The sequence below is a fragment of the Pleurodeles waltl genome, chromosome 1_1 (assembly GCF_031143425.1).
Source record: "Pleurodeles waltl isolate 20211129_DDA chromosome 1_1, aPleWal1.hap1.20221129, whole genome shotgun sequence".
Taxonomy (NCBI): domain Eukaryota; kingdom Metazoa; phylum Chordata; class Amphibia; order Caudata; family Salamandridae; genus Pleurodeles; species Pleurodeles waltl.
Genome location: NC_090436.1, coordinates 194438370 through 194456722, shown reverse-complemented (window position 1 = coordinate 194456722; position 18353 = coordinate 194438370). Strand labels below are relative to the sequence as shown.

At 44.3% G+C, this 18353-nt stretch overlaps 1 protein-coding gene across 1 annotated transcript in view; it reads right to left on the bottom strand.

Moving 5' to 3' along the window:
* Positions 1-18353, bottom strand: part of TARS1 (threonyl-tRNA synthetase 1) — a 190192-nt gene that overhangs the window by 113829 nt on the left and 58010 nt on the right. Inside the window, exons 4-5 of the mRNA XM_069220522.1 lie at positions 15765-15888; positions 6804-6925 (exon numbers count right to left, since the gene is read on the bottom strand). Of these exons, the coding sequence (XP_069076623.1) occupies positions 6804-6925; positions 15765-15888 (246 nt within the window). The remainder of the gene's footprint in view (positions 1-6803; positions 6926-15764; positions 15889-18353) is intronic.

Below are 18353 nucleotides of genomic sequence, written 5' to 3'. Positions count from 1 at the left end.
TTTGGGTACAAGGGTAAAAACTTTGATCCCAAAAAGGCCTGGTGTCGTAGCTGTAATCAGCCTGGACACCAAACTGGAGACAAGGCCTGTCCCAAGAACAGTACCACTTCTATCTCCACTCCAGCTAAAACTGGAATGGGCAGTCTCCAAGTGGGATCAACAGTGTGCCCAGAGCAAATCAGGTGTCACACTGAAGCTACATTAGTCTCTGAGGGTGGGGTGGATTTAGCCACACTGGCTGCCTGGCCTCCTAACATGCAAAAATACAGGCAGCAGCTCTTAATTAATGGGACAAGTGTAGAAGGCCTGAGGGATACAGGTGCCAGTGTCACCATGGTGACAGAGAAACTGGTTTCCCCTGGTCAATACCTGGCTGGACAAACATATCCAGTCACCAACGCTGACAATCAGACTAAAGTACATCCCATGGCTATGGTGACTTTAGAGTGGGGAGGGGTCAATGGCCTGAAACAGGTAGTGGTCTCCTCAAATATCCCAGTAGACTGTTTGCTTGGAAATGAACTGGAGTCCTCAGCATGGGCTGAGGTAGAACTGAAAACCCATGCAGCCATGCTGGGTATCCCTGAACTGGTGTGTGTCAAGACAAGGGCACAGTGCAAGGCACAGGGTGAAAAAGTAGAGCTGGAGTTTGGAAAAAGGGCCCAGCCTACCAAGAGAAAAGGAAAGTCAGCTGGGAAACCAGCTGCAACACAACAACAAAAAGAGAACCTCTCTTCTCAGGAAGAAGTTCTGCCCTCTGAGGGAACTGAGCCTATGGAGTTAGAACCTTATCAGGTTGAGCTCTTAGGCCCAGGGGGACCCTCAAGGGAGCAGTTGTGTAAGGGGCAAGAAACCTGTCCTTCTCTTGAAGGCCTTAGGCAGCAAGCTGCTGAAGAGTCCAATAGCAAGAAAACTGGAACACATAGGGTCTATTGGGAAGATGGGCTCCTGTACACTGAGGCAAGAGATCCCAAACCTGGTGCCACTAGGAGAGTGGTAGTGCCTCAGGAGTTCAGAGAGTTCATACTGACCTTAGCCCATGATATTCCCCTTGCTGGGCATTTGGGACAAACCAAGACGGGGGAGAGACTAGTCAACCACTTCTACTGGCCCAATATGTCCCAGAAAGTTAAGGAGTTTTGTGTCTCCTGTACCACCTGTCAAGCCAGTGGTAAGACAGGTGGACATCCAAAGGCCCCCCTCATTCCACTTCCAGTGGTGGGGGTCCCCTTTGAAAGAGTGGGTGTGGACATAGTGGGTCCACTTGAACCTCCCACAGCCTCAGGAAATATGTACATCCTAGTAGTAGTGGATCATGCTACTAGGTATCCTGAAGCTATTCCCCTTAGGTCGACTACTGCCCCTGCAGTAGCCAAGGCCCTCATTGGTATCTTTACCAGAGTGGGCTTCCCTAAGGAGGTGGTGTCTGACAGAGGTACCAACTTCATGTCAGCATACCTGAAACACATGTGGAATGAGTGTGGAGTGACTTATCAATTCACTACACCCTATCATCCACAAACTAATGGCCTTGTTGAGAGATTGGCCTTGTTGAGAGATTCAACAAGACATTAAAGGGCATGATCATGGGGCTCCCAGAAAAACTCAAAAGGAGATGGGATGTCCTCCTGCCATGTCTGCTCTTCGCTTACAGAGAGGTGCCTCAGAAGGGAGTAGGATTCTCACCCTTTGAACTTCTGTTTGGCCACCCTGTAAGGGGACCACTAGCTCTTGTGAAAGAAGGCTGGGAGAGACCTCTTCATGAGCCTAAACAAGACATAGTGGACTATGTACTTGACCTTCGCTCAAGGATGGCAGAGTACATGGAAAAGGCAAGTAAAAACCTTGAGGCCAGCCAACAGCTCCAGACGTTTTGGTATGACCAAAAGGCTGCACTGGTTGAATTTCAACCAGGGCAGAAAGTCTGGGTTCTGGAGCCTGTGGCTCCCAGGGCACTTCAGGACAAATGGAGTGGCCCTTACCCAGTGCTAGAGAGGAAGAGTCAGGTCACCAACCTGGTGGACCTGGGCACAAGCAGGAGCCCCAAGAGGGTGATCCATGTGAACCGCCTTAAGCTCTTCCATGACAGGGCTGATGTGAATCTGTTGATGGTAACCGATGAGGATCAGGAAGCTGAGAGTGAGCCTCTCCCTGATCTTCTGTCATCAGACCCTAATGATGGCTCAGTAGATGGATTGATCTATTCAGACACCCTCTCTGGCCAACAGCAATTTGACTGTAGGAAGGTCCTGCAACAGTTTGCTGAGCTCTTTTCCCTAACCCCTGGTCAGACACACCTATGTACCCATGATGTGGACACCGGAGACAGCATGCCTGTCAAAAACTAAATATTCAGACAGTCTGATCAAGTTAAGGAAAGCATCAAGGTGGAAGTCCACAAGATGCTGGAATTGGGAGTAACTGAGCACTCTGACAGCCCCTGGGCTAGCCCTGTGGTCTTAGTCCCCAAACCTCACACCAAAGATGGAAAGAGAGAGATGAGGTTTTGTGTGGACTACAGAGGACTTAATTCTGTCACCAAGACAGATGCCCATCCCATTCCTAGAGCTGATGAACTGATAGACAAATTAGGTGCTGCCAAATTCTTAAGTACCTTTGACTTAACAGCAGGGTACTGGCAAATCAAAATGGCACCTGGAGCAAAAGAAAAGACAGCATTCTCCACACCTTATGGGCATTATCAGTTCACTGTTATGCCCTTTGGTTTAAAGAATGCCCCTGCCACCTTCCAAAGGTTGGTGAATCAAGTCCTTGCTGGCTTGGAGTCCTTTATTGCAGCTTATCTTGACGATATTGCTGTCTTTAGCTCCAACTGGCAGGATCACCTGGTCCACCTGAAGAAGGTTTTGAAGGCTCTGCAATCTGCAGGCCTCCCTATCAAGGCATCCAAATGCCAGATAGGGCAGGGAACTGTGGTTTACTTGGGACACCTTGTAGGTGGAGGCCAAGTTCAGCCACTCCAGCCTAAGATCCAGACTATTCTGGACTGGGCAGCTCCAAAAACCCAGACTCAAGTCAGGGCATTCCTTGGCTTGACTGGGTACTATAGGAGGTTTGTGAAGGGATATGGATCCATTGTGACAGCCCTCACAGAACTCACCTCCAAGAAAATGCCCAAGAAGGTAAACTGGACTGTAGAATGCCAACAGGCCTTTGACACCCTGAAACAAGCAATGTGCACAGCACCAGTTCTGAAATCTCCAGATTACTCCAAGCAGTTCATTGTGCAGACAGATGCCTCTGAACATGGGATAGGGGCAGTTTTGTCCCAAACAAATGATGATGGCCTTGACCAGCCTGTTGCTTTCATTAGCAGGAGGTTACTCCCCAGGGAGCAGCGTGCCATTGAGAGGGAGGCCTTTGGTGTGGTTTGGTCCCTGAAGAAGCTGAGACCATACCTCTTTGGTACTCACTTCCTAGTTCAAACTGACCACAGACCTCTCAGATGGCTGATGCAAATCAAAGGTGAAAATCCAAAACTGTTGAGGTGGTCCATCTCCCTACAGGGAATGGACTTTATAGTGGAACACAGACCTGGGACTGCCCATGGGAATGCAGATGGCCTATCCAGGTTCTTCCACTTAGAAAATGAAGACTCTCTTGGGAAAGGTTAGTCTCATCCTCTTTCGTTTGGGGGGGGGGGGGGGGGGGGGGGTTGTGTAAGGAAATGCCTCCTTGGCATGGTTACCCCCTGACTTTTTGCCTTTGCTGATGCTATGTTTTGATTTGAAAGTGTGCTGAGGCCTGCTAAACAGGCCCCAGCACCAGTGTTCTTTCCCTAACTTGTACTTTTGTTTTACACAATTGGCACACCCTGGCATCCAGGTAAGTCCCTTGTAACTGGTACCCCTGGTACCAAGGGCCCTGATGCCAGGGAAGGTCTCTAAGGGCTACAGCATAGCTTATGCCACCCTGGGGGCCCTCACTCAGCACAGACACACTGCTTGCCAGCTTGTGTGTGCTGGTGAGAACAAAACTAGTAAGTCGACATGGCACTCCCCTCAGGGTGCCATGCCAACCTCACACTGCCTATGCAGTATAGATAAGTCACCCCTCTAGCAGGCCTTACAGCCCTAAGGCAGGGTGCACTATACCATAGGTGAGGGCACCAGTGCATGAGCACTGTGCCCCTACAGTGTCTAAGCAAAACCTTAGACATTGTAAGTGCAGGGTAGCCATAAGAGTATATGGTCTGGGAGTCTGTCAAACACGAACTCCACAGCACTATAATGGCTACACTGAAAACTGGGAAGTTTGGTATCAAACTTCTCAGCACAATAAATGCACACTGATGCCAGTGTACATTTTATTGTAAAATACACCCCAGAGGGCACCTTAGAGGTGCCCCCTGAAACTTAAACCAACTACCCGTGTAGGCTGACTGGTTCTAGCAGCCTGCCACACTTGAGACATGTTGCTGGCCACATGGGGAGAGTGCCTTTGTCACTCTGTGGCCTGTAACAAAGCCTGCACTGGGTGGAGATGCTATCACCTCCCCCAGGCAGGAGCTGTAACACCTGGCGGTGAGCCTCAAAGGCTTACCCCCTTTGTTCCAGCACCGCAGGGCACTCCAGCTAGTGGAGTTGCCCGCCCCATCCGGCCACGGCCCCACTTTTGGCAGCAAGGCCGGAGGAAATAATGAGAATAACAAGGAGGAGTCACTGACCAGTCAGGACAGCCCCTAAGGTGTCCTGAGCTGAGGTGACTCTAACTTTTAGAAATCCTCCGTCTTGCAGATGGAGGATTCCCCCAATAGGGATAGGATTGTGACCCCCTCCCCTTGGGAGGAGGCACAAAGAGGGTGTACCCACCCTCAGGGCTAGTAGCCATTGACTACTAACCCTCCAGACCTAAACACGCCCTTAAATTTAGTATTTAAGGGCTCCCCTGAACCTAAGAATTTAGATTCCTGCAACTACAAGAAGAAGAGGACTGCTGAGCTGAAAGACCCCTGCAGAAGAAGAAAAGACACCACCAACTGCTTTGGCCCTAGTCCTACCGGCCTGTCTCCTGCCTTCTAAAGAACCCTGCTCCAGCGACGCTTTCCCAAGGTCCAGCGACCTCTGAATCCTCAGAGGGCTGCCCTGCTTCAAGAGAAACAAGAAACTCCTGAGGACAGCGGCCCTGTTCCAAAAAGACTGCAACTTTATTTCAGAGGAGCAGATTTAAAGACCCCTGCAATCCCCGCAAGAAGCGTGAGACTTGCAACACTGCACCTGGCGACCCCGACTCGACTGGTGGAGAACCAACACCTCAGGGAGGACCCTCCGGCGACTCCGAGACTGTGAGTAACCAAAGTTGTCCCCCCTGAGCACCCACAGCGACGCCTGCAGAGGGAATCCCCAGGCTCCCAGACTCTAAAATCCCGACGGCTGGAAAAGACCCTGCACCCGCAGCCCCTAGCACGTGAAGGATCGGAACTCCAGTGCAGGAGTGACCCCCAGGAGGCCCTCTCCCTTGCCCAGGTGGTGGCTACCCCGAGGAGCCCCCCCCTTGCCTGCCTGCACCGCTGAAGAGACCCCTTGGTCTCCCATTGACTCCCATTGGAAACCCAACGCTTGTTTGCACACTGCACCCGGCCGCCCCCGCGCTGCTGAGGGTGTACTTTTTGTGTGGACTTGTCCCCCCGGTGCCCTACAAAACCCCCCTGGTCTGCCCTCCGAAGACGCGGGTACTTACCTGCTGGCAGACTGGAACCGGGGCACCCCCTTCTCTCCATTGAAGCCTATGCGTTTTGGGCACCACTTTGAACTCTGCACCTGACCGGCCCTGAGCTGCTGGTGTGGTGACTTTGGGGTTGCTCTGAACCCCCAACGGTGGGCTACCTTGGACCCCAACCCCGTAGGTGGTTTACTTACCTGCAAAACCTAACAATACTTTACCTCCCCCAGGAACTGTGAAAATTGCACTGTGTCCACTTTTAAAACAGCTAAATGTGTTTTATGTAAAAAGTATATATGCTACTGTAATTATTCAAAGTTCCTAAAGTACTTACCTGCAATACCTTTCAAATGAGATATTACATGTAGAATTTGAACCTGTGGTTCTTAAAATAAACTAAGAAAATATATTTTTCTATAACAAAAATCTATTGGCCTGGAATGGTCTCTGAGTGTGTGTTCCTCATTTATTGCCTGTGTGTATGTACAACAAATGCTTAACACTACTCCTTTGATAAGCCTACTGCTCGACCACACTACCACAAAATAGAGCATTAGTATTATCTCTTTTTGCCACTATCTTACCTCTAAGGGGAACCCTTGGACTCTGTGCATACTATTCCTTACTTTGAAATAGTGCATACAGAGCCAACTTCCTACAGTCTGTTTTAGAATTTCCACTTTGTGGGTTCAGACAGCACTGAAATACCAGGGAACCCATAGTAGATTGAGAAGAAAGCAAGTAGAGAGCTGTTTATCGACCGAGCAGAGTATATAGAATGACAATTCCAACTCCTTTAAGCTAAGGAAGGAAAATAAATATGAAGCTATGTAGGTAGCCATTTTGGTGGGTTATCCATAAAGAAACTCTCCAGGTGTTGCATGGAAATCAGATAACCTTTAGCAACGGAAAGCTGACTTAATATTGCTTTTGTGCTGAACTATGACTTGCCTAAGACACGCAGAAAGGCCCGTGTAAAAAGGTCGAAAGGTTTGAATTTTAAAAAAAAGTTTGCAGATTTGAAAGCATGCACAAATAAGCTTCAGAAATGACAAATGTAAGCATATTTGTCTAATAATATACCAATGTACTTATTTTGCAAGGAATATTTAAGAACGTACCCATCATCGAGGAACATGTCATAATAGAATCCGTTTTCTATTGGTGGCCCATAACACAAACAACCACCGTAGATGCGTTCCATTGCTTCGCCCATTATGTGTGCACTGGAGTGCCAGTACACCTAAAAAAAAAACACAGATGAAAGACTATGGGGCAAACTTGAAAACTGTTTTACAATAAACATTATGTTAAAAAATGTAAATACTTTTATTAGCTTCTCACCCTGTGATGACATCACAAGTACTAATATCAGCATGTTGATTATTTTTAGAATAGCAAGTTATAGAAAACAAATACGAAAAGAAAAGAAAACACAAAAACATAGCAAATGAAACCAAAGAAAGTGTCACACTAGTACAATGAACTCATCTATGAGCAAAAACCTATCTTTGGAACGAGGTACTTTTTCTGAAATGAGAATAATTCTCTGGCAGTTGGGCAATTTTCCTCTTTGCATTCTGCACAGTAATGTATCCTTGGTATGCAATCTGAAAGTTCTTTTATCTCATTATCTTGATCTCTTACCATTAGTCACACTTTTCGCCATGCAGGTCACAAATGTTCCAGAGGTATAGTTAAGTTGTTACTTTGTGTCCTGATGTCCTAAGTACTGCTGATTTGATTTTTTTTGTACAATCTTCTGCCAACGTATCTAGGACTCCTACATTTGGTGATCGCCCATCAGTGTCAACAGAACAAACGTGCATTATGTGCTGAAGCATGACCACCAAGACTCAATGGACATTTTCCTACTTAGACAGCCACACTCTGATAATGTACTTCACATACTGATCAAATCAGAGGCAAAATGGAAGAGACCATCTCATGTGTAGTACAGAAATAATACAGGTTCCCAAGTTCAGAACTGCCTATGGAACTTGCACCTTCAGTCATGGACCTCCTATTAATGTAGTAACTAGCTGGTCAGAGCAAAGATCACAACAGGACCTAAGTAACTAGTTGAATGGAAGTTAAAAATCAAGCAAAAGGTGGTTTGACTCTTTCAGCATAGTCCAACTGGCACTAAGAATGTGTCTGTGGTAGAATGGCTATATCTCTCACTTAGTCAGATAGTTCAGCTTTTGCACTCCTGCCAAAATAAACATTAATACTCCCAAATCACTGGGCTAAAGATTCATGAGATGTAAATGCCCCTAGGGAGTGTTTGTACCTGCCAGGATGGCAGACATGCCACACAACATAATATACTGTCTGTTTCCTAGCATATGTCCACATGGATGACACATTAGTCATGAAACCACCCACATGAGGGGCCATTTGTAAAGAAACTACAAGAAAGGGAACATAGATAACACGTTGCTGGCAAGATTCAGTGGGTGAAGGATATTGTGTTAATTTAAGACAAGTATAGTTAAATACCATGGGAAAGAACATTATAAGCAGGGCCTCTGGAATTATGCGGCAGATGAGCGCCAAATTATGCAACAGGGGTGAGTAAATTATGAGGCAAGAAAAGGCCAACATGCTGCATATTGTGGCACATTTTATAATAGTATTACTTCATTATTTCATAATTTTTAAACTTGGTAACACTCTCTTGGCATTGGTTGTACCTCATTAATACCAGCTTAACACTGAAATATAGCTCTAAACAACAGAAAGGTGACCAGTCCAGCTTTGCAACGGTCCTGCCACCCCGTAGCAACATGCCTTGTCGCATTTTTTTAAATTTTTGAATCGTTTGATCCAGAAACATATTTTTGTCAAAATCTGCAGATTATGGATTGTGTGGCAAATGTGGCACATCTATAATTAGGAGAAAATTGCTGCAGCAGTATAATCGCATCATTCCAGTAGCCCTGATTATAAGCCTTTTGTCACTGTGCATTAAAAGTGGAGACCATAGTAAGTGGAAAAGTGGAACACCATGTGACCTCCATGAGCCAGATATGAGCTTTGGGCTGTACTTGTGGAAACAGAAAGGTCTCAACAAAAGTGATGGGATGATGAAAAGAAAATCCAAATTACAAATGATCTCTACATCTTCTGTAATACAGAATCAAATCTACACACAGGTAAAAATTACTAAAAGCTAGGTGCTGGAAAGAATACATTTAGGCAGAATCATGAGTGTTAAGGAAAACATAGCAATCATACTTTATATGTTGGCAAATACTAAGTCTATGTGTAAGTTATACATGTCTGCAAATTCACATACATTCCACTACGGCTATTAAACTTGGTGCAGATTTCAAATATCAAAACTTTATTGCAGTCAGCAATAAAACCATTATGCATAACCTTTCCAATGCCATCATTATAATATGTAGGAATAAAATACAGAAGCCAAAATTAAGTTAATTATCATACTAGCCATTGAAATGGATTAATATAAATAGATAATTCAGAAAATACTTCAATTAAAAACAATGACTTGCATTTAAAGTGTTAGACATTAATGGCAGACATAACAAATGAAATGTAATTTACAGTTATGTAATCAGACTGAGATAAAAAAAAAAAATGTAAGGTGTAACCAACATTTTCACTACTGATGTATTTATTTCATATGTGGCATCTTCCAAACACGACTGAATTGCTTCTCTTACACTCCTCTCTATATCTGTAGCTTCACACTAACTCCCCATTATTGCAAGGAGGTTGGTGCACTATCCTTCAAATTGTAAAACTTTCAGTTGAATGGAACGTCTCCTAAACCATGCCAAATAGGTTTGAGTTATTGGATTAGCATAACTAAATAGCAGAGATAAGGAAAACGTTGCTTACCCAGTAGACATCTGTTTGTGACATGTAGTGCTGTAGATTCACATGCTTGTCATAAGTCTGCAATCTAGTGTTGGGTCCGGAGTGTTACAAGTTGTTTTTGTTCAAAGAATCTTTTCGAGTTACGGGATCGAGTGACTCCTCCTCTCGGTGATACTGCACATGGGCATCGAGTCCTTTGTTACATTGTTTACAGAGAGTAATGAAAAAGAGATGACCATGCAATGTATTTACATTTGTACAATATTTATATGTTAAAGTAACTGCAACGGCTACAGACGTCAGGGAAGAAGAGAGGGCGCATGTGAATCTACAGCACTACATGCCACAAACAGATGTCTACTTGGTAAGTAACATTTTCCTTTCAATGGCACGTGTGGCTGTAGATACACATGTTTTGCATAGACTGGAACGTGGTTCCTCCATATAATCGGTGGCTAGCTTGTAGGAGTTGGAGTTGACTGAAAAACTGTTCTAAGCACTGCCTGGCCAACATTAGCTTATTGCTGTGCTTATATATATACACAGTAGGGTTTAGTAAATGTATGTGGTGTAGACCAATTATCAGCTTTACATATATTGCTATGGGGATGTTACCTAGAAAAGCCATAGAGGTACCCTTTTTTCTAGTGGAGTGTGCTCTGGGGGTAACAGGTAACTGCCGTTTGGCTTTAGCATAGCATGTTTGAATACATTTGATTATCCATCTAGCTATACCATTTTTTGATATTGGATTGCCTTTATGAGGTACTGAAAAAGCAACAAAAAGGTGTTAAGATTTCCTAAACTCTTTGGTTCTACAACAGAATACATGAGTCCTTTTAACATCTTGTGCTCTTTCTGCAACTGAGTCTGGTTGTGGGAACAAAAACCTGGCAATTCAATTGATTGGTTGATATGGAATTGTGAAACTACTTTTGGAAGGAATTTAGGGTTTGTTGGTTAGAGCTTTAGGGAAGTGACAGCTACCAAGAAAGCCAATTTCCACGAAAGGAACTGTAAAGGGCATGCATGCATTGACTCAAAAGGTGGACCCATGAGCCTAGTAAGAACAACATTATAAGGTTCCAGAACAGTGCTGGAGGTACCCTGACTGGAATGACTCTTGAGACAGACCTTCCATGAAAGTCTTAATAATTGGAATTTTGAATAAAGAGATGGGTTTTCTGTTTTGGAGATAAGCAGCTATAGCTGCTAAATGAAGACGAATAGACAAATATGCTAAGCTTGCTTTCTACAAATGTAGCAAATAAACAATGTCTTGAACCAAAGCTTTGAGTGGGTCAATGTTTTTAGGTTGACAGTAGCTTACAAAACGCTTCCATTTGCAACATAACACTGTCTGCGTGTAGGTTCACGTGCTACTCTTAGAACGTCCATACACTCTAGTGGTAGTTTTAAGTAACTAAACTGTACGATTTCAGGAGCCATATTTCAAGGTTGAGTGACTTGGGGTCTGGATGCCTTATTTGTCCCTGATTCGGAGTGAGAAGGTCTGGCCTGTTGTGGAGCTTCTCGTGTGGAACTAGTGATGGATCCAGAAGTGTTGTGAACCAAGCTTGACATGCCCATGTGGGAGCTACAAGGATCATGGTGAGAGAGGTTTGCCTCAATTTGCGAACTAGAGATGGAATAAGTGGGAGAGGCGGAAAAGCGTATGCAAATATTCCTGAAAAAATGATCCACAGAGCATTGCCCTTAGACTGAGGATGTCAGTATCTGAACGCAAAGTTTTGACATTTTGTATTTTCTGCAATGGCTAAAAGGTCTATTTGAGGTGTTCCCCACTTTAGGGAGAACTGTTGAAGGGCTGTGGATGGGGTTCCTATTCGTGGTCTTGTTGCTGCATCCTGCTGAGTAGGTCTGCAAACTGGTTGATACTCTGCCACTAAGTGAATGTGGTGGTGAATTTACCATTTCCAAATTGTTTGAGCAAGATGTGACAACTGAGGCGAACGTGTCCTCCCGTGTTTTTGCAGATAATACATGGCTGTCATGTTGTCTGTATGCACTTGAACCAATTTGTGAGAGAGCTGTGGAAAAAAGGCTTTCAGTGCTAGGAACACTGCTCAAATTTCCAGGTAATTAATATGTGAAGTTCCCTGAATGGGATCCAATAGCCCCTGTATTGTGAGGTTGTTGAGGTGAGATGTCTGTGATGCATCTGAAGTCAGAGTGATTTGAGGCACGAGTCCACAAAGGGCTGCCCTTTGGAAAGGTTGGCAGAATTCCACCATTGCAGAGAGTGGCAAGTCTGGCGGTATTATCAACACTAGATCTTCGATCTGACACTGTGACTGAGACCACAGATGAGACAGAAGCTGTTGTAGGGGACACCTGTGCACTCTGGCATCGGGTATGATAGCAATGCAAGACGCCATAATTCCCAATAGTTGCATGACTGTCTTTACTTTGTAAGTGTGGTCTTCCAGTTACCAGGAAATAAAAAATTGAAAAAGCCTGAATCGAAGCTGGACCTGGATATGCTAACCCTATGTGCGCACTGAGCACTGCTCCTAGGCAAGGCTGTATTTCCAAATTGAGAAAGTTGATACCCAGAGCGTGAAGGAGATCCACTGTCAACTTAGTGTTGTAAGAGCTGGCTTTGATGAGCCAATCGTCCAAGTAACGAAAGACGTGAATGTGTTGACATCTGAGTTATGCAGCAACTACTGCTAGATACTTTGTGATATCCCTCGCAGCAATTGTGACCCAAAAAGGCAACATCTTGAACTGATAATGTTTTCCCGCAATTAAGAATCTGAGATATTTGCGATGTGCTGGAAGAATGGGAATATAAAAGTAACCGTCCTTTAGCTCCAACAGTGTTATAAAGTTGCCTTGATATAACAGTTGAATAACATCTTGAAGAGTGACCATATGAAAATGCTCTGAGAGAATGTAGAGATTTAGTGATCTGAGATCTAGAAATGGCCTGAGTGACCAGACATTCTTTGGATAAGGAAGTATAGGGAGTATACTCCTAACCTTTGCTGTGAGGAGGGGACTGGTTCTATAGCCCCTTTGAGAAGAAGGGATAGTTCCTCTCCTTTGAGATGAGTGAGGTATTCTTGTGAGAATGAGTGTGATGGAGAATGTTTGGTGGCACGGAAGTGAGCACCAGATAATAACCATGTTGAATAATTGAAATAACCCATTGGTCTATTGTGATCTCTGACCACTGTGGATAGACGTTTTTCAGTCTTCCCCCTACTGGTGAGGTGTGAGGTAGTGGAAGGTGTAGATAGTCACTGGCATGCAGTGAAGGTAGATCCTCTGGAAGTGGATGCCTTACCTGTGCCTTTGTTATTTGAGCCTCTGTATGATCCCCTAAGGAAACCTCTGTTGTAAAAGTGAGAGGCTTGTCAGTTTTGAGAGGTGGCAGGCTCTGCAGACGATGGTTTGAAGCCTCCCCTAAATTGTAGTTGTGTGGTGGTTGGTACGGACTGTTAGAAATGGGGTCTTTGGTTGGCGGTCAGGTTAACCGCACCCCCCCCGTCCAAGTACTCACTCTAGTCAGGGTAAGATCCTGTGCCCACCCTCTGGTAGCTTGGCACTGAGCAGTCAGTCTTAACTTAGAAGGCAATGTGTAAAGTATTTGTGCAATAAATCATACAATAACACCATATAGCACCACAAAAATAAACCACACAGTGTTTAGAAAAATATATAATATTTATCTGGATAAATGAAGGACAAAACGATTATAGATGCAATAAGTAAATGCTGAGATATCACTTAAAAGAGAATTAAAGTGTCTTAAGTCTTTTAAAAGCAAACAAAGTCTTTCAAGCACAAAGTACCTGGTTCGCGTGAAAAATCTCCGCAAAGAACAGCAGAGGAGGCGATGCATGGAAACAAAGGGGTGTGTGTTGATTTCTCGGGCCGCACACGGCGAGGAGTCATTTTGTTTTCACGCAGGGACGGCTGTGCATCGATTTCCGGCGCTCAGTCATGGATTCTCTTCAGGTTGCAGGGTTTTCAGACGCCCTGGGAATGATGCATGGATTTCCTGTGCTGGCAGGACAAAGTCACAGGAGCTGCGTCAATCCAGTGGGCGTTGAGTCGAATTTTCTACCACACGGCAAGCGCTGCGTTGATTCCTCTCTGGAAGTCAGGCTGCTTCGTTCCGGCTCGGCTGCGCGTCGATCCAGTGGGCCGTGTGCTGAATTTCTGGTCGCTATGCTGGCGCTGCGTCTATCTTCTTGTTGCGAATTGGTCTGTGTCGTTCTGGTTCGGTGTGCGGTGAAATTTTCACAGCGGTGCAGGCTGTGCGTCGTTTCTGGCAGGCTGTGCATCGCATTTAGTCGCACAAGGACTCCTTCTTGTAGAGATTAAGTCTGTTTGGTCCCGAGACTTCAGGGCACAGGAGGGAAGCTCTATCCAAGCCCTTGGAGAGCACTTCTTCACCTCAAACAGAGAGCAGCAAGGCAGCCGTCTTTCACAGAAAGAAGTCAGGTGAGTCCTCTGGGCAGTGAGGCAGTTCTTCTTGGCAAGATTCAGGTTCTGGTTCCAGTTTCATCTCCAGGAAGTGTCTTAGTTGGCAGGGGCAGAAGTGGGGGAGACTTCAAAGAGTGGCTTAGAAATACACCAGGTCCCCTTTCAGTTCAATCCTGTCTGCCAGGGTCCCAGTAGGGGGTGTGACATTCCTTTGTGTGAGGGCAAGCCCTCCACCCTCCCAGCCCAGGAAGACCCAATCAAAATGCAGATGTATGCAAGTGAGGCTGAGTACCCTGTGTTTGGGGTGTGTCTGAGTGAATGCACAAGGAGTCGTCAACTAAACCCAGCCACACATGTATTTTAAGGCACAGAAAGATTTAAGTGCAGAGAAATGCTCACTTTCAAAAAGTGGCATTTCTAAAATACTAATATTAAATCCAACTTCACCAGTCAGCAGGATTGTATATCACCATTCTGGCCATACTAAATATGACCTTCATACTCCTTTCAGATCAGCAGCTACCACTCAAACAATGTATGAGGGCAGCCCCAATGTTAGCCTATGAAGGGGGCAGGCCTCACAACAGTGTAAAAACAAATTTAGGAGTTTTACACTACCAGGACATGTAAACTAGACAGGTACATGTCCTGCCTTTTGCCTACACACCACCCTGCCCTATGGGTTACCTAGGACATACCTTAGGGGTGTCTTATATGTAGACAAAAGGGAGTTTTAGGCTTGGCAAGTACTTTTAAATGCCAAGTCGAATTGGCAGTGAAACTTCACACACAGGTCTTGGAATGGCAGGCCTGAGACACGTTTAAGGGGCTACTTAAGTGGGTGGCACAATCCGTGCTGCAGGCCCACTAGTAGCATTTAATCTACAGGCCCTGGCCACATATAGTGCACTCTACTAGGGGCTTATAGGTAAATTATATAGTCCAAGAGGGGTACGATCCAATGTTATGTTTAAAGGGAGAGAGCATTTGCACTTTAGCACTCGTTAGCAGTGGTAAAGTGTGCACCAAAACCAGTATATAAAAAGTGGAGGAGGCAGGCAAAATGTTAGGGGTGACCACCCTAAGGCTGTCAGGTCTAACACTGACCCCATTGCTTTTGCTGTTTATTAATCGTTTTTATGTTTGTCTATTGTGGTATCCACTTGGTGGCTCAATAAGTGTTCCCTATCAAATGGCATGATGAGTACTGCCTGCTGTAATTTTCGCTTGAAGCCTGAACACCTAAGCTAAGACCGCCTGTATATAATGAACCAAAATGGAGTACGTTCCATTAGCCCTGCATAGTCCAATGCCACATGGAGGAGTAGGCCCAAGACAGGCGAGAACACCCCGAAGGGCAGAGAGCCAGCTTCCGGAGCAGAAATTCAGACTGACCCAGTATCACCGAGAGGAGGAGTTACTTGATCCTCTGACTCGAACAAAAACAGCTTGTAACGTTCTGGACCAAATACTAGAAGGCAGACTTATGCAAAACGTGTATACACAGCCACACATGCCAGTGAACATTTACTTCCAATTTATTATTCAAGGACACACTCAGCAGCAAAATTTTCTAACAATTTTCTCATGAAAACAGGTTTTAAATAAGGATTTCTCCTTATGTTAATTTGGTTAGATGTCGACAAAATGTTAACTCTGCAATACGGATGACAAATAGTTTGCACATTCCCTTTTCTTTTAACTATTTAGCTCAGCCTTTATGATTGATTTGATAAGACACCTTGTTGGCATACTACATCCTTACAAGCTCTTACCGCCTGAGCTTCTTCATCATCAAACTTAAGAAGTTCTAAAGTGCAGTCTGCCTCTAGAGGACGATCCAGATCCCACACCACTTTGTTCACTCTAGAAATCACTGTGTTATCCGCCAAACCTTGGCTGAAAGAAAGAAAAAAAAAAAAAAATAGGACTTTTACAGAAGGCAGATTAGGAAGGTCCAAAACAGTTTTAAAGAATGTATAAATCGTATTTGTTGATTAAAACTCTATGGTAATGTTTAAAACAACAACTGAATACAAAACCACTAGTTAAATTACATGTATAGGTATTTTTAGAAAGAAGGCTCCAAATCATTTTGAAACAATTTCTCTTGATTCATATCATAGGAGAGAAATAGAACTGCAGCATAATTTTATAACAGTTTCATGCGTCTATTAGTAAAATAAAGGAAAATATGTACATTCCTAATGCGCTGGTTTCTGCCACGAACATATTTTAATTAAATTAATGTATTTAGACAAAAAGGCCAAAAAATCTTTGTCATCAATAAAGCAAATCAATAAAGCAAACAAAGCATCCAGAAACAGGATGGGTATATTACTTGTGCTAGCATAGTGCTTTACAAACAATGTTTTCTTATTTCTCTACATTACATTGGTTCTCTGTCTTTTGCATTCCAGTTACTATCAGAGGCTTGAGATATAGCTTTATAATTTAAACTGGGAAAATGTTTCCCCCTCTTTTATTTTGCTCACCTGTAATCCAGTAACCCAGCATGAGATTATTATTCTCTTAGTGAGATTTTTAGATTCAACATCCGAAGACCACCTAGGCCGTGGTAGCGGTCTCACTGCCTACGGGCCGGCGGTAAAGGGCGCAACATTTTGAGTGTGGCGGTTTGGCTTCTGCCAAACCACCACATCCCCGCTGGTATCGCCGGGCGGTTGAACAGCGGGGCCGGAGATCAGCAACTCGGACCCTGCGGTCCACTGAAGACCTTCGGGGGAATCATGAGTCTCCTTTCCTCCATGGTTTCCGTGGCGGTAGCACAGTGTTTTGCTTTTCACTAATGACCGAGCTGAAATACTCCTGCACTGACAAAAAATCTCTTGAATGCACTTCTTAGTCCAGAGAAGGCGTTTATTATTTCACTATGCAAGGTTCCTAAAAGGAGATTAGCATGTTGAAAGCATGTTTAAAAATAGTCACAACAATTAAATGAAAACATACACGACTGATTCTCCACTGCAATATACTCAGCAAATGTATGTATCTATATTACATTGCAAAGCAAATAATAAATTAAACATGCTTCACCGTAGGGCCTGTCAGGTGCTTCATCTTTCTCCTGCCAGCAAGCCGATGACCCCGTTCGACTGCGAGAAAGAGAGATCTCTACCCTTAGGGGAAATCTATATCAGGCATCTGATGTCTGAATCCTGATTGAGGTCTCTGAATCTCCTACTGTCGATCTGGGTCTCTTTTATTTCTTAAAAAAACCAAAAAAGGAGCTTTATGGAAAAATCCCTTCTGCTGGCGCAAAACGTATTCAAACATGCTGGCTAGTTTAGGTATGCTTTGAAAATAACACATTGAGATTTGGCCACAATCCCAAGATGTCAAGGCAAAGCAAGGCTGTTCCCTGCCGTCTGAGTACATTCTTATCAACTAAAGCCCTTGGTGGGAAGAGGTACAAAAACAAGACAGAATGAAAACAAGACAGACAACGTGGAAAATCACTGGCAGCCTTTAACACGGCAGTGTCTAATGTTAGGATAAAGTAACTAGGCAGAATGAAGCTAAGGCTAAACTGAATACAAAATGGAGTCTGTAACTGGTAATCACTAGTGTGACGTTGGACAGCCAAGCGCAAAGTGGTGCAACACAAAGTCAGTGGTCAAAACACACATTTCACTACATTCTGCCCTTTGACCAATGACTCATGTAAACTACAGATTGAAAATCACCTTCTCTCTCTTTTAAAAAAAAAACCATTACAAATAAATCAGGTATAAAGCAATGGAAGTGGGATTAACGTATTGATCTTATAAACAGTTAAACCAGACAAACCTACAATAAAAAGACTCAAGCTTGTATATTCTGATTGAGATAATAATTGATTGAATAGTGTCTCAAGGATAGCAACTTGGTATAGACTTTGATGGAACCATCAGGAGTCCTAAACATGTAAAGGTACACTGTCAACCTGTAATGTTTGCTGGAATGCAAGTAAAAGTGAGGTTCCCATACAAGAATAGTCAGCCAACTGGCAACTTAAACATGCTTAATGAGACTGGCAGCAGTCAAGAGGTGATAACAAGCCATGTATTAGTTCCAGAAGAAATGCTATCAAACAGGTTGATAGAACATCCATGGTACTTTGCATTGTTCCCATGCAGAACTTTATCTGTGAAGCACAATTAGCGCTAAATGAATCCATAGGTTTTGCACTGTAAAGGCAGCAGGGTGTTGCGCAATGTGGTTGATCAATCAGGTTGGGGGTGCTGTCCCTCCCCTGACTCCACACACAAACCCCCGAAGGGAGACCACACAGCACACTCATGGTCAGTGGCAAGTGGTAGTATGATCTGCAAAAGAAACAAGTATGATTTTTCTTACAAATA